This window comes from Protopterus annectens, chromosome 4.part1, assembly GCF_019279795.1.
Source record: "Protopterus annectens isolate FY-2018-M chromosome 4.part1, PAN1.0, whole genome shotgun sequence".
NCBI classification, from domain to species: domain Eukaryota; kingdom Metazoa; phylum Chordata; order Ceratodontiformes; family Protopteridae; genus Protopterus; species Protopterus annectens.
This window is the reverse complement of record NC_056734.1, coordinates 286,616,792-286,634,858: the sequence shown is the minus strand read 5'-3', so window position 1 is coordinate 286,634,858 and position 18,067 is coordinate 286,616,792. Positions and strand designations below refer to the sequence as shown.

Genomic DNA, 18,067 nt, shown 5'->3' with positions numbered 1-18,067 from the left:
TAAATCAATCCATTGATCTGCCTGTCTTCTTCCCTAATCATGGCAACACGGCAGAATACAAATTTCATCAGTTGGATGTACACAGGCAGTTATGCTTCTGCTTACACAGATCAAAAGAATTCAGAAAATCTGACCAATTATTCATGTCCTTTTCAGACAAAAACAAGGGTGTCCCGATATCTAAAGTCACTCTATCAAAATGGCTTGCAGATACTATTACATCTGATGTTCTTAATCTTCTTGCCATTCATCACCAATGGGTTTGGTTCCAAACCCTCAGAACTGAGTTGCCTAGTACCAAACTCATACCAGCCAAAAAACTCTCGAGCTAAGCTTCTATCCATAATGCCCTTTTCCCTGTTACCTCAGATCTCGTTTGCCACATAGCCGTAAAGCCGTGTTTCAGCTGAGCTCTCAGCTAAGTGGAAACTTTTTGATATTTTGTGAGAAAATAGTTTGATTCTCTTATCTTTAGTGGTTTATGTTTGTTGATCTTCACTTTTACAGTTAGATTTACTCCTTTTTCTCTTTCCTTCTACCCATTTGGTAATCTTTTAAGTACCATTGGTGGTGCGACCCTCTCTCTTTACCCTTGTGGTGTTCCTTGAATACTATAGCTGGTGTTCCTTCCTTTTCCATCTAATTTTGTGTATTTGCTCTTGGGATAGATACTGTATGTTTTTTGTTTAGATTTAGGCTAGACTAAATAGGATTTAAGATTGTATTTGAAGACCTTGATTGTTGTGTTAACTTGTCATGATGTCTGACAAGAAGGGTACTTCAGGTTTCAAGCACTGTACTTCATGTAATGGTAAACTTCCTAACAGACTCTCACGATGATTGTGTTTATTGCTTGGGGGTGCTCCATCTTTTGGTGCAGCTTCTCTGTGTAATTTGCCAAAGTTTTAGCCAGCACACTCTGAGCGAACGCAAGAATAAGTTGATTCTAAAGGGTCTACTTAAATTGCCCTTTTCAGTGGCCCTTTCTGCAATGGAGGTCTCAACCCCTCCTAGGAAAGATAAAAAAAGGTCCCATTCGGTTCCCTCTTCACCCTCAGGTGACCCGGACACGTCTATCAAACCTAAGGTGCAAAAACTTTCTTTGGAGCATAAATCGGCCTCGTCGGCTCCGAACTTATCTGCTCCAGGCACTATGACTGTTACTATATTTGCACCCAGCTTCGGCACCAATACTGTCTCTGGCACCAACCATAAACCTGCCACTTTGGCACAGTGCATGCCTTCGTTGCCTATCTCTGCAATGATGACTCAACCACCCGTATCGGCTCCGAGTGCTCCTTCGGCACCGAGCTCTATTATGGCTCCAACTACAATAGATTTGACTCCACTGCTCCTGGTCTCCAAACTTGAGACATCAGTGCCAGTAGACCCCGCACCACTGACCCAATTCTCTCCATCTGTAGACCCAATTCTAGGCCAAGTCTATAGCCCATTCCTAGATCGACCAGACTCCCCATCGAGACTATCCACTAGATCCACCAGGAGCCTTTCAGAACTTGATGTGGTGCGTCTTGTGGACCAACTGCTGGCAGCCAGGGGGATACCCATGCCTTCCAAGACCCATCCCCCAACGGGATTTGGGTTCATTTCTCCACAGACTCCATCCTATTATCCTCCTTTGACCACCTCGGTTCCAAAGCCTTCTGCTCCGACGTGTCTTTTGGAATCCCCCTTTTTGGCACCAGTAGTGGACCTAACTTTGGCTCAGTGACCGTCCCTTTGGTGCAAGGTTCCTACTGAACTAGTCCTTCCTCAACCTCTTGACTGGGCTGCGGGCTCTTTGGTTGGTGGCACGATCCCGAGTGTTTCTTTGGTTCCATCCTCAATACCGGGAGCTTTATGTGCTCCAATCCTGCTTGAGGCCTCATCCTCGGGAGCAGGTTAGATGGAGGGGATGTGACCCCAGTTCCAAGGTTGTCCTTCTCAGTTCCAGGCTCCCATCCCTCTTCAGGCGGACCTGCTTTCCGTGCGATGGAGAGGGCTCTTGCTTCTGGAAGCATTCTCCAAACATTGGAACCCCAGTTTTTTCCACCTGAGCTACAGCTGCCACAGGCCACATCCCTGGGACTCCGGACAGGGAAGCTGCAGGAAATCCCTGTACAAGGTGCCCACTCTTCTGAATCCTCTTCAGAAGCCCCCACTGAGGAGCCCCTATGGAAGAGATTGTGCAAGATGGAGCACGTAGACTCACCTGAGAAGTCTCTTACAGAGGACATGGATTTTGCTTATGGTGAAGGGTCCCCATGGTCACCTCCTGATGATGTCTCCTTTGGAGACATCCTTGAAATGCTGAAACAGAGGGGTGACTGGAAGCCCACTAATCCTTCTTCTGAGAAGTCCGTGTTCCTGATGGCTTTCCGTGCCGGCCTTCTACCTCTTGGGTGACCCCGCCTGCAGACAAGCTAGTTCTGCTTGTGGTGCATTGTGCCTGGAAGAACCCTGACTCTGTTGAGGTGATCCTTCTGAGACCTGACAAGATTCTTTCCCCATCCGAGGAACACCCACATTGGTCCAGAGGCTTACCAGTCAATGCTGTGCTGGTGGTGGTGGCCACTAAAAAGGACCTAGCTGAAAGAGTCCTACTGTCCGCCTTCCCAACAGAGAGTCCCAGGCCATGGACAGATTGGGGAAACGAGTTTTTGCATCAGCAACCTTTGCCATACAGTCCCTGAACTACTTGGCACATTTTACGAGGCTCCCAAGAGACTTGATTTTCAAACTGTCTGGAGCACTCACAGGGCAGCTGTCTGACGAGGTGAGGGACAAAGTTGCCTCGCAGCTCACAACCCTGGAATCCATTTCCAATTTGTCCATGAGGTTGCTTTCACACGCAACCGAAGGAGCGGCTAGAGCTGTGGGTTCAGGCATAGTTATGAGACGTCACGCCTGGATGTGCATTTGTGACCTCGCGGACCCCTTCAAGTCCCCCTTCTTGAATGCTCTCATCGAAGCATCTTCCCTGTTTGGCTCCAAGTTAAAGGACACTCTGGCCTGGTGTGAGCAGGACAGTAAGACCCTGTCTGCCAAAGGCCTATGTTTTTCCAACCCTCTCCAGGAACCACAGGAGTGGGAAGATATGGCACAAAAAATCTCAGGGTCCTTTCCTTGCCGCACATGGTGATGATACCCTCAGGGGAAGATGGGGTAACAATTCTGAAGATGCCCCTTTCGAGGCAGAGGGGGTCCATGCAACCAAGACCCCAGAGTCTCCTTCTCTGGACAGCCTTACCAGCTGTTCTGAAGAGCGGCCCGATTGCTTGCCTCTGGAAGCAGTCGGGGGTCGTTTCTCTCTGTACCAACCTGCCTGGCACTCTATAACCACCGATCGTTGGGTGCAGAACATCATTACCATAGGTTACACCATTCCCCTCATATCTTATCCAAAGCTTCCAACAAAACTTCCCAACGTTCCACCCAGTGAGAGGGAAGAAACAGCTTCAGAAGTAAAGAAGCTGTATCAAAAAAGAGCCATACAACTAGTCCCAGCAGACCAATGTGGATCAAGATTTTACTCAAGATTCTTTCTGGTGCCAAAAAAGACAGGGGACTGGAGACCCATCCTGAATCTCAGCAGTTTGAACAAACATGTCACCCAAACCAAATTCCGGATGGTCACGGTTCAGTCCATCCTCCCTTTTCTCAGGGAGGAGATTGGATGTGTTTGATAGATCTCCGGGATGTGTATTACCACATCAAAAATGGACAAACGCTCCAGGAGTCTGCTTCACTTCTGGCTAGGAGCCAATCATTACCAGCTTCGTGCCCTGCTGTTCGTTCTCTCTACAGCCCCCAGAGTGTTCACAAAGTGCATTTCAGTGGTCACAGCTCACTTGAGACTGCAAGGATTCCGGGTGTTTCCGTATTTGGACGATTGGCTCCTTACCACCCCCACCAAGCATCTTCTAGTAACAGCCCTGCAATACACCCTTTCTCTGGCAGAAATTTTGGGCATAACTGCGCACTAGGAGAAATCCAACTTTACTCCAACCCAGCAGATAGAATTCATCAAGGCAGTCTTCAACACTCGATCCTGTCTGGTGTCACTCCCAGCTCACCGACTCCAGAGGTTGAGGCTTCAGCTCCGAGTGATACTCTGTCAAAACAAAGTCTCGGTAAGAGAGGTTCTTCAGGTCCTAGGATCCATGGCAGCCTCCATACCAATAGTGCCTCTTGAGAAACTGCATATGCAAATCCTCCAATGGCTTCTTCTCTCTCAGTGGTTCCTGAATCATCATCCCGTACGTTTTCAGATCCGGATAAACAAGTCTTACAAACAAGACCTTCTGTGGTGGATGAGGCCAGACACAGATCTTTGGAGCCGCCTATTCCAGTCCCCTCAGCCCAAGACCATTGTGAACACAGATGCTTCCCTGATAGGGTGGGGGGGGCCATTTCAAGGGAAAGACAGTCCAAGACGTGTTGTCTGCGCTGGAGGCAGACCTGCATATCAGCGTTCTAGAACTGAGAGCGGTGCTGCTAGTGTTGCAAGCATTCCATTCAATCCTCCCCTCTGGAACAATTGCAATTCAGTCAGACAATATGTCGGTAGTCTGGTATATCAGCAAGCAAGGAGGAACCAAATCCTACCCCCTGTGTCAAGAGGCCATGAGAATTTGGCAATGGGTGATAGATACCAACCATTTTTTGATAGCAACGTATATCCCATGGAGCTCCAATGTAATTGCGGACAAGCTGAGCAGATGTATTCTCGTGCCCCACGAGTGGTCTCTCAATCCCGGAGTAGCAGCAGAAATTTTCATCTGTTGGGGCCAGCCTTGCTGCGACCTCTTTGCCTGCCCTTCAAACAACAAATGCAGCAGCTATTTTGCCCTATTTTCCCCAAAGGAGGAGTCCCCGAGGGATGCTCTGATTCATGATTGGCCCATGGGACTTATCTGTGCCTATCCCCCCATTCCTCTGATTCCAGTGTTCATAAAGAAAGCCATTCAGTTGAAATGCAGGGTGATCCTCATAGCCCCATTTTGGCCTCGACAAGTTTGGTTCCCCTTCCTTCAGCCTCATCTGTTGTACCCACCATGGATTCTGGACCCTATTCCAGATCTGATCTCTCACCTCCAAGGTTTGACTCATCCAAATCTTTCCAGTCTCAAGTTGACAGCTTGGTTTCTCCACTTCTGCTAGTTGCCAGGCAGGATGCCCTCCCCTTTCCTGTTCGTGATATCATTCTGGCTTCGCACAAACCATCCACCAGAAGACTATAATGGGACAAATGGAAAAGGTTCTCTATTTGGTCAAAGGAAAGGATGCTAGATCCGTATTTGGCTCCAATCACAGCAGTTTTACAATACCTGTCTAAGTTTTTTGAAATTGGAGCTGCAGCCTCTACCATATGAGTACATCTGACAGGAATTTCTAATTATCATAATGGACTGGATGGTACTCCACTCATATCACTGTGTTTATGTAAAACTTTTCTCAAAGGAGTATCTCATATTAGACCACCAATCAGACAGCCTATAGAGCCATGGAATCTCAAGCTTGTTCTCCAGTCTTTGACTCAACCCCCTTTGAACCCGCTGAAAATTGTAACCTCAAATTCTTGTCATGGAAATCTGTCTTCTTGGTAGTCATCACTTCAGCCAGACAAGTTTCAGAGTTGCAGGCACTGTGCACCAAAAGACCCTACCTAATTTTTCATAAGGACAGAGTATCACTCCGGACGAACCCATCCTGTATCCCCAAAGTTGTTTCTGAGTTTTCCATCAATCAGTCTATTGATTTTCCAGTATTTTTCCCAAACTTTTCTAATAAAGGAGAATACTGCCTACATTCCTTGGATGTACACAGGCAATTGCAATTCTATGTAGGCAGGACCAAAACAATACGTAAGACTGACCAACTGTTCATTTCCTTCTCTGGGCCTAGAAAGGGGAACTCTGTCTCCAAGGTCAATTTATCGAAATTGCTAAGGGACTGCATACGTTTCATTTATTCATTTGAAAAAATACCAAATCCAAGCAACGAAACTAGGAAAATATGCACAGAAAGGCAACAACAGAACTGCACACCACGTACTTAATAAAATAAATAAGAGATTTATTGAGCGTGCTTTCGTCAAAAGACTTCTTCCGAATAACAAATAAATCAATGAAATTTCCTTTTTAAAAACACATTCAGCATTTCATAGGTTGAATAAATCACACATGACTTGCCATCATTTCCCCTAACATATTCAGCATTTCATAGGTTGAATAAATCACACATGACTTGACATCATTTCCCTCAACAAATAAACATTTGTGAATACCTGTTCACACTACATCAAGGTCAAAACACCTAGTGTTCATAAGTACAATGTCCCTGAAAAAATGTTATATGAATAAAAGACCATCAATTCATATAAAAGTAGTGAAATTTACATAGGTCAACCACTGATAAATATTATTAAATAAAATACATTGATTTTAACCTTAACAAAGAGCCAAGAGACAATCTATCATTAAGGCCAGGTGCAATACAAGCGTTTGTTCTGATCTGCCATTTGAGTTCAAGAAACTCAAGATATACATCTGTTTATTAGGGGAAATGATGTCAAGTTATGTGTGATTTATTCAACCTATGAAATGCTGAATGTGTTAGGGGAAATGATGTCAAGTCATGTGGGATTTATTCAACCTATGAAATGATGAATGTGTTTTTAAAAAGGAAATTTCATTGATTTATTTGTTATTCTGAAGAAGTTTTGATGAAAACGTGCTCAATAAATCTCTTATTTATTTTATTAAGTACATGGTGTGCAGTTCTGTTGTTGCCTTTCTGTGCATATTTTCCTCATTTATTCATTTGCAAAAGAACCTATGCACAGAATATTAAAGCCAATTCCACCAGATTTATGGCAACTTCTATAGCCTTCCATTCCAGGGCTTCTATGGATGACATTTGCGCAGCAGCCACTTGGGCTAAACCTCACACTTTTATCAATCATTACAAATTGGATGTGGTCTCCAGAGGGCGAGCTGTCTTCGGCTAAATGGTTCTCAGGGACATTCTTCCACAAGGGCCACCCAAGGATGATAAGGTAGCTGGGGATTCTGTCCCATCGGTGATGAATGGAAAGATGATTAACAACATCAGATAAAGAAGTTATGTCTTACCCTAACGTTCCATCTGTGTTGTTCATCTTCTTTCATTCATTACTTCCCACCCTCCTTCCCCTGACAAAGGTTCCTGGTGGATACTTTGGGTCCTAGTGGTGTCTTAGAGTATTTGTGCAGAAATGGACTCTGCTTTACTTTTATAAAATGGGCAAACTCGATCTGAGGTAACAGGGAGAAGGGCATTGTGGGTAGAAGCTTAGCTAGAGAGTTTTTTGGCTGGCGTGAGCTTGGTACTAGACCGACTCAGTTCCGAGAGCTCAGAACCAAACCCATCGGTGATGAATGAAAGAAGATGAACAACACAGGTGGAACATTATGGTAAGACATAACTTCTTTATTCTCAAAAAACCTCTCAGAATAAACAACTGCCTGGAAAAATAAAAGGCCACTCAAAAAGAGCTATTTTAACTTCGGCTGCTTTTCAAGCTAGGTTGCCCATGGATTCAATTTGCTATAGCAATGTGGGTAAAACCTCATACCTTTATCACTCATTACAAAGTAGATGTGGCCTCCTGGAATAGGGCTCCTTTGGGTCCACCGTTCTGAAGAGTTTGTTCCCTTGAGCCACCCAAGAAAGAACATGTTAGGGACGCTGTCCCAACCAGCAAGAAAGAAGGCGAGATAGGACAACACAACATAAAGAAGTTATGCACTTGTCCATCTCGCCTTCATTCTTGCATCCCACCCTCCTTTCCCCACCCTTCGCTCCTGGAGGATCGAGAGGTCTTTATTAGATGTGGAATTCATGTTCTCTGATTCCCTTCTTTGTCTTGCAGAGTATATGTCTGTAAACATACCTGAAATGTATGTATATGACTTCTATTCTATTTAGTAATTGCAGACAAGATCTGGATAATCTTCCCTAGGCATGATGGGATAGGGTGTAGCCTTGGGTCAGTGGAAGCTCTCGAGCTTTAGTAAAAGGCCGAGTCGGAACCGATAATCATTTCCAAACCCATCCAGCAAGAATGAAGGTGAGATGGGCAACAAACATGGAACGTTATGGTGAGTGCATAACTTCTTTTTTTGTCTATTTCTTACTTTATTTAAAAAAATATGTATCCTTACACTATCCTGAAAGCCTTTCAGATAGAATGAAATGGCATTCCTCAAATGAGGTAATGTTGTGTTCTAGACTGTACACCTAAATGATGTTTATACAGTAGTCTCTCTTTGCACCAAAATTTACCAGAGACACTGTTTTCTAAAGAGAATTAGCCTAGTAGTAGAAACACTGCAGAGTGCTTAATGGTTTAAAAGTACAGGCTTTATTGTTTCCCTCTTGCTGGCTAGTGGAGGAGACTACGAGTATAATGCAGGTCTTTTTTCACATAATGATATGATGTTTTGTTGCATATTACATGCGTGCACATGCATGCAAACACACACACACACACGCACATGCACACACATGCACACACTTGTGCATGCACGCACACACACACACACACACACACACACACACACACACACACACACACACACACACACACACACACCAACTATTTCAGCATGCTGCACAATAATCAAAGACATGTACCTACAGCCATGCAAATACATAGCACAGGCAGCCACACTAACGTATTCATAACTAGCACTATTTATGTACCAGTACACCCTTGTATGTGAGTGTTCTAACTGTGAAGTCACTATTGTAACAGAAAACAGATATGTTATCTCAGAGTTAGTCCAAAGTATGCCTGAACCTTTATACAAGGCCACGTCAGTCACACAACATACTTCCTCCCTTCTCTCACTACACTTTCTTGCACTGTACCTCACAGCAGTGCCATTCTGATCACAGTGCTTACTCCATATTCATAATATTTCCATACATTTGTCACACTCCACCAAATACATTTAATACATTCCACTGCAAAACTCATCAGTTGCTACATATTGTGCTCACACTAAATATCATTCATGCCAACAGCACTCACATGTTGCACCAGTTATACAACCTGTGTTATGAACTTATTTACACTTCTGTCATTCATACTGTTATAGACTTCTCTAGAAGGAAGCACAGCAGTTTTTTGCAGTGATATGAAGTGGGATTCTGAATCCTGTTCATGAAAAATATTTTTGACAGTGCGAACCATGAGCTCATGACATATAACCTCCATAAGGTACTGTGACCTCAGAGTTGGTTAAGTTTTGTTTGGGGAAAGATAAGAATTCTTCACTAAGTAGAAATAAGTGAATTTATATTCAGTGAATCTAAAACATATCTGCGGTGGTGCAGTGGTAGCGTTGTTGCCTCACAGCAAAAGGTCCTCCCGTTCTATTCTCGGCTGGAGTGTGGGGAGTGCCTTCTGTGTGGAGTCTGCATGTCCTCCCCACGGTTGGGTGGGCGTTCAAAGACATGCGTAAATGGGCGTGCCTTCGTTGAAGGTTGAACGTCGAGCTGGCACCTTGGCGTTCATCAAAATCTACTGCCAATCATTAGCGGATCAGAGTTCCACTGTGGCAACCACTAACCAGGAAAAGCCAGAAGACAACAGCAACAACATATTCAGTGAATCTAAAGGCATATAGTTGTATGCCCACTTCAAAGGCATTCAGATAGTTGCTACTTGTACATATGGCTCAAGTTAGTAACATTCATGAGGACTGATATTAGCATTTTGTGTCCTTCAATACAGTCTGTTATTGTTTCTCTGGACAACAGCTAACCTGCCTGTATTAGTGTGATAATATGAAAGAAACAAGCTAAATAAAGGTTTCTGCCATTGTGTTCAACTGTAAGAATGCTGAAAAATGTAATGATTGCAAAGCATGTGCTTTCAGGTTGTAATTAAGTCTTAATTTTTTTTTTTCAAAGGAGCATCATACTTAATCCTCTCTGTTTTCGGAACCATCTTCGACAAGCTGCAGTATTCAGATGCCTTGGTCGTTACAGCGAAGCTGCAAGGTGAGGACAGTACTTTCTGAGACAAGCTGAAATTAAACAATCTTGGATCTTTGAAATGCAAGTATTTGTATCCCCAAAGAACTAAACTATGACATTTATTGATGTGACTAAGACATAATTTGCAGTATGTTTGTAACATTCAAGGTCTGTTTGACATTAAATTATAGAATTTAGATTATCTAAGTGCTAGTTTATACATCACAGTTTCTCTCTTAAGAAAAATATATTTCAGTCTTCTTTGCTGTTAGCTGTTTCTGCCCTTGACATGAATTGCTCTGCCTGGCTGATAGCTCACAAATTTGTAATGTTTGATTATAAATTATCTGTATAAATGCTCATCTGTGTAGCTGTAATCTGCACTGTCTGGTTTTGTCCTATCTGACATCATAGGAGCTACATAGAATACAGCTGTGTAGCTTAACTAACCTGTAGTGGAGGTGGGGGAGAGTGAAGACAAAAATGGAATGAATGTGCAGAAGTGGAATATCTTTTGGTCTGTTCCACATGTTTGCTGCTGTTCCTTCCTTTCAGACTAATTTGTGATACACATTGTGGATACAAACCGTTCAAAGGGAGTGAAGCTTTTTTGTTTAAGGAGTAAAGGTGACCAGGCCTTTCCTTAGCCTTTTCATCTGTATTGCCTTGGTCTGGTATGAGTAGGCCCATCATTGTCTAAAGTACAACTAATGCCATTTTGGCAGCCTGGCATCCAAAATGTTTCCATGATACTTCCCCCTCTTGTTTTACCCATAATACCATGCAAGATAGATTCCTCTCCAAATCTCTATAGTGCTACAATAAAGAAAAGCAGAAGCAATCAGAACAATAACTAAACTAACACTATATCATATTAACAAAATGACTCGGTTAAACAGGATGGCCTTACTGATGACTGTAGATCTCCTACTCCAGATCTAATGTTATAGTAAGTACATAGCTTTCATGTCTCATATGAGGAAGCCCATCCTTGTCAACAGCAAAAGTTGTAGCTTTTCGTCCAGGAAGGTCACATTGGGGAAACATATAATTGCTGTTGCAGAGAAAGCTCTAGACCTAGAGATCATACCTTAGTTGTAGATCTGATGTTGTCTGTTTGGTCCATTCCTCAACATATGGGTCTTTGGATCTGAGCCAGATCTGACTTCAGCCACTCTGAAGTTTTAGATCCAGAGCTCAGGCTCCATCTCTTATCCATAATCTCCTTTTGCTGAACATGCTACCTCATATCTTGTTTGCTGCCAGAAGCATATGACAGATCTTTTGGTGCTCAGGTTTTTCATAGGTTCACAGATGTATAACAGGCTAACCATCATTAGGGCCCTTATAAGTCTAGCTGCGCAACCCAAATGTGACCCACAGATTTGATTTACATGTGATTTATAGGGGGTGATTTACTGACTACCTCTGTCCATTAGAGACATACGAACCAGACCATGGGTGAATTTCCAATAACCCATCCATTGGTCCAAGTTGCACTTAAATAGGGATAGGGAGGAACTCAGCCTCCCATGAATAGGGAACCTGCTCCAAAGAAATTAAATTATCTGACAAACATGGGAAATCACTTGAGTTTTGTCTTTTGAAGATAAGTACTTTACTCAATTTCACCTTATTGCTCTCTCTCTCTCTCTCTCTCTCTCTCTCTCTCTCTCTCTCTCCCTCTCTGTCTGTATGGGTCTACTTCAAATAAAATGAATGTTCACTGTAAGGTATCAATAAAGGTTGTCCTCCACTTCCCTATATAGTTCGACTTCAATAAGCGATAGCAAGTAAACACAGCTTTATTCCAATCAATAAAACACCATAAAGTACAGATTTAGTGTGCTTTCATCTCCTCAAGCGGAGACTTCATCAGAATCATCTGTCTCACCCAATTCACCCATTTAAATAACATTACAATACATCCTATTGGCTCACACACACATTCATTAAATAATTAATTAAATAAATAATTCCATGAATGAAATAAATAAATATTCGTGGTATAGCGAATTCACAATTACTGTTGAACTCATATTAATGCAAGGAAAAACTTTTGTGTTTGGACATATATCATCACAATTTCACATCACAAAAACATCAGGACAAAAGCCTAAAAATATATATGTAAATAATATTATATAAATACTAATACAACTAGTACCACAGTACAACTGTGGATGAACAATTCATCATAACCTATCTCTTGTCATAAAGTGCATCAATGTGTAAAAGATTATAAAAACAATCAATAAAGTAAATACTTAAATTAATCATATTATTATTAAAAATCTGATTATAGGCGGTCACCAAATAAATTTAAAATTGTATAAAATATAAAATATATTAGTATATATATAAAATATATATATATATATATATATATATATATATATATATATATATAAACATGCAAACATGGTTATATAAATGCTTGTTCTAAAAAACATGTTGGATTCATCCTTAATGACATTTCTTTGGGTCTGATGAAAATAACTTTAGGTCCGGCATAATAGAAATATGATCATTAATTCCTGCACTACTACAGGAATCCAATCTCAACGGCCATATCATTTCACGAAATTCCAGATATGTTTCCCAATCACCTCCCCTTTCATTGTACCTAACTTCTTCTAAGACCCAAAACTTAACATCCATATTCGTACATTTTAATGTATGTCTATACAGGGCATTATTTTCATTCTTTTTATTTATGTCCAGTATATGTTCATAAATACGGATTCTTACATTTCGTTCGGTTTTGCCCACATAATATGCCCAACATGTTTTACAATATGCCAAATATACTACTCCCTTAGTATAACAACTAGAATATGTATAACTCCTAAGCTTAAACCCAACACTAGGAATATTCACTTCCTTTGTATCAGCTATAAATGGACACTGTGCACATCTTCCACATTTATAAGTGCCCAGTTTTGCACATCCCCCCTCTTTATTTTCACTCTGTTTTTTTTTCCAAAATATTTTTTAGATTCATATTTCTCCTAAAACTGTGTTTTAAGGGCTGTTGAAATATTTCAACTCTTGTTGGCATTCTACTAAACATGCTCCAAATCCCATTAATACACTTTTTTATCCGTCCTACTTCTATATAATGGGTCAAAGTTAGATATGGTAATTGTAACCTAGATTTTGGTACATTATTCCCTATTTTATTCATTTTATTTTTATCTGTATCTCCACTAATCAATAATGGTAAGTAATCAGTACCCCGATTTTTATTACTTCTTTCTTGATATTCTCAATCATCATATTTGTATACCCTCTTTCCTTAAACATGTTGTGAACAAAATCAACCTCTTTCAGAAAATCATTTTGATCCAATGTCATTTTTGCCACTCTAATCATCTGTCCCTTTACAATATTCCTTTTAAGGTAGTAAGGGTGATCACTTTGATAGTGTAAATAAGAATTAGAGTAACATTCCTTTCTATAAATATTTGATCTATATGTTCTATTACCATAGTCTTTGTTAATCTTAACATCTAGATAATGTATTTCGTCCGTATTACTTTCAAAGGTCAATTGTAAGAAATCAGTGCTTTTATTTATATCATCCATAAATTCCCTTATTGTTTCCTGAGTACCTTCCCATAATATAAAGATGTCATCCAAAAAACGGTAATACCTCACAATGTGGTGCCAAAATCTTGATTTGAATACATATCGTTGCTCCCAGTATAACATAATTATATTGGCATATATTGGGGCACATGCAGAACCCATTGGCACCCCATCTAATTGGTGGTATATATCCCCCTGAAAATAAATATAATTGTATTTCAGTACTAGTTCCATATTTTCCAGTACTAGTTTAAATTCATCCGAGTTCAACATTTCAAATTCTACAAGCATTTTCTCAAACCATTCTAAACCTTCCTTGTGAGATATTACCGAAAATAAATCTTTAACATCTATAGTGAGAAATACAAAATTATCCCTAAATGGAATAGTACCAATTTTATTCAAGAAATCCCATGAATCCACCAAAATATGTGGATATTTAGGATAAAACTTTTTAAATTTTGTGTCCACATATATGGCTAGTGGCTGAGTTTTAGATCCTTGTGACGTAACTATAGGTCTCAAAGGGGGATTTTCCAACCCTTTATGTATTTTGGGGATACCAAAAATTGCTGGTATAGTGGGTTTTGGCACACTAAGAAAATTAAATAATTCACTGTCAATCAACCCTTGTAATAAATTATCTTCCAATATCAAATCTATCCTTTTATATGATATATTCAATTCATTTTTGGTATAATACAATACCTATTGTCCATATCCAAAATTCTTAGCATTCTATTTGTATAATCCCATTGATCCATAAGCACTACACCGCCCCCTTTGTCGGGTTTGATTACCCTAATTCTTCCATTGTTACTTAATTCTTGAAGAATTTCTCTTTCTTGCATTGTTAAATTACTTTTAACCGTCTTCCTCTTTGTATATTCATTCCTAACCATATTTATGGCACACATTTCAAAATTATGAATAAACTGTTGTAAGGGGGGATTGTAGGTGCTTCTTTTCTTCAACTTATTTCCTTCTAAATAGTGTGGGTTATCCTTAAATACATAAGTTAAGTTTAATTTCCTAGCAAAAAGTTTTATATCTAATAAAATTTCCTCTATCTTAGGATTTCTTGTTGGAACAAAAGTAAACCCTTTAATAAACAATTTAAAATAACTATCGGTGACCACCAAATCAGTGTAATTGTAAATATTAAAATTATTCTGTGTGTGCACTGTCATCTTGCCATTGTCTCCCACTGTGTCCTGTGTATTTCTCTATTCATCTCTATAACTATTCGATTACCATCCTGTTGCTTTTTGAAAAACAATGGTGGTGTTAATATATTCCCAACATGATTCGACACATTTTCTGGGCTTAATGCAGTAACCGTAGATACATCACTACCTATCTCCTGTATCTCCCCCTGCCCTGCTGTCTTATATATTGGTTCCCCATCACTTCTGCATAGGACGGTTGCCGAATTTGATTCCGAATTCTTTCGGACCTCCTCGGTCCTTGTCCTTCCCCTAAAGGGTCATCTCTATCTAAACAAACATTATCATGTCCATCATTAAATTCGTCCCTGTTTTCCTGTCTCATGTTGTATGTATTGTTCACAGACCTAATGTACTCTTGATTTCCTTCTTTATTATAATAATGCCCATCATACCTCCTTCTAGTATTAATATAGTAAGCCCTTCCTTCATGATAGTCTTCCATATCTCTTTCTAGCTTACCAATTTTCCTTTTGTAGTTTTTTGTATTTATAAAATCAACATCTTGAAGGGTTCTGCAATAAATATTTTTATATTCAGTAATACTAAACAGGAGGTCAGTACTTATTTCCTGATTAAGTTTTACAATATCATTTTTACATCGATCCATAATCATTTCATTATTTTTAGCCATCGCCTTTAAAATCGCTATACCACATTCATTTAAATTATTACAAATAATTTTAAAAAACTCACTGTTTCCATTTGTATTGTTTGGAAATTTGTTTAACCTTAGGCCTTTTGGCACTATTTTCTGCTCAATACATTTAGACAAATACCAGTTATCCAGTGCTAAACTTTTATATCTGGTTAACTGGTTTTTAACAATCTTACATTTGTCCTTGTAACTTGCGTTTAGCGGTTGTCTTCTCTCTATTTCCCCTCTCGTATGGGCAAATGATTTATTCAACCATTCATCAAAATTCATATCAACATACGTCTCCAGTTGTCTGTCTATATTCCCTTGTTCCCTCTGGGGATTCAAAGTCCTCGCCTGTGCATTTGAATTAACAGTATTTATATTAGCATTATCCTGATGTCGTTCCCTTCTTCTTAACGGCCTTGTAGGTCTCTCGTCTCTGAGTCCTGACATCATCACTTGTTCCGCTGCATTTCCCGGGCTACTCTGGGCACATGGAATGCTCGTGCCCGAGTCCAGAAGCAGTAAAGAATTTTGGGAGTTTTGTGAATGGGATTGTATAACCCTAACAAGCTCGCTCAATATGGAATGATTCTCCATATGTAAACGGGGACTCCTCGTTACCAAAACCAGTGTTAAAACTAGTAACCACAAAAACAATCACCATCAACCACCAAATGAATGTTCGCTGTAAGGTATCAATAAAGGTTGTCCTCCACTTCCCTATATAGTTCGACTACAGTAAGTGATAGCAAGTAAACACAACTTTATTCCAATCAATAAAACACCATAAAGTACAGATTTAGCGTGCTTTCATCTCCTCAAGCAGAGACTTCATCAGAATCATCTGTCTCACCCAGTTCACCCATTTAAATAACATTACAATACATCCTATTGGCTCACACACCCATTCATTAATTAATTAATTAAATAAATAATTCCATGAATGAAATAAATAAATATTCGTGGTATAGTTAAAGTTTTTCCTTGCATTAATATGTGTTCAACAGTAATTGTGAATTCGCTATACCACGAATATTTATTTATTTCATTCATGGGATTATTTATTTAATTAATTATTTAATGAATGTGTGTGTGAGCCAATAAGATGTATTGTAATGTTATTTAAATGGGAGAATTGGGTGAGACAGATGATTCTGATGAAGTCTCCGCTTGAGGAGATGAAAGTGTGCTAAATCTGTACTTTATGGTGTTTTATTGATTGGAATAAAGTTGTGTTTACTTGCTATCACTTATTGAAGTCGAACTATAGAGGGAAGTGGAGGACAACCTTTACTGATACCTTACAGCGAACATTCACTTGGTGGTTGATGGTGATTGTGTTTGTGTCTACTTCAAATAAACAAAAACCCACTTAAGAAAAAACGAGAAGACCGAGACGATAACACCAAATCTTCATTTAAATGACTCCTCACATAACAGATAGTTTACCCAGGGAAAGGAGGCAGTTGGCTAGAATTTAGAAAGTTTGCCCTTTTCCCCACTATAGTGCGATCTTGGAGTTGGTGTAATTAGTTGGTGGGGTATGGGGCAAAGGTCCCACTTGTGTGAGTTTGGAATGCTTCGGTGTGTTTTTTGTGTGTGTTGGCCGACTGCCTCCTTTTCCTGGGTAAATTGTCGGTTATGTGAGAAGTCGTTTAAGTGAAGATTCGGTGCTGTCATCTCGGTTATTTACAATTTGGGTAGTTGGGTTTTCGTTTATATGAAGGAGATCCATACCTATATATATATATATATATATATATATATATATATATATATATATATATATATCTGTATATGTGTGTATCACGCTCTCTCTCTCTATATATATATATATATATATATATATATATATATATATATATATGTATATATGTATATATATATATATATATATATATATATATATATATATATATGCACATATGTATATATATATATATATATATATATATATATATATATATATATATATATATATATAGATTCACTTTATAATCCCAAAATCCTGAAGAACCGAATCTTAGAATTTCGGGACCATAAAGCCGAAAGCTCTAAATACCGAAATCCCAAAAGCACAAATTTTAAAATCGTGAATCCTACACTAACCAGACACCACACACATACACAAACACACACCTTCTCCCCACAAACAAACACACAAACCTACACCCCCCCCACTTAAATATGCTAACTCCAGGGTCGCACTACATAGACAAACACACAAAAACACCACCACACACCTACATTCCCCTTGCACACACACATCACAGTCACAACACACACTGACACACACTAAAGCCCCTAACCAACACCCTTAAACATACATACTTACCTGAACTTCCATTCAAACACCGCAACACCGGAAGCGCTACTTCAACATCTCCGAATGTTGGGATTTTGAAATTCGCGCATCTGGGATTTCGGTATTTAGAACTTTCGGCTTTATGATCTCCGATTCTGAAATTCAGTATTTTATGTAGATTTATATATATATATATATATATATATTTTCTCTCTCTTCCTACCTCTCCTGTAATTAGATTTCTCTTAAATCACTTCATTCCTTCCCTTACCT

At 39.7% G+C, this 18,067-nt stretch overlaps 1 protein-coding gene across 1 annotated transcript in view; it reads left to right on the top strand.

The window, feature by feature from the left end:
• The window catches only part of SPATA16 (spermatogenesis associated 16), a 2,543,770-nt gene that overhangs the window by 969,174 nt on the left and 1,556,529 nt on the right, over positions 1 to 18,067 (top strand). Inside the window, exon 4 of the mRNA XM_044070135.1 lies at positions 9,964 to 10,053. Coding sequence (XP_043926070.1) covers positions 9,964 to 10,053 — 90 coding nt within the window. The remainder of the gene's footprint in view (positions 1 to 9,963; positions 10,054 to 18,067) is intronic.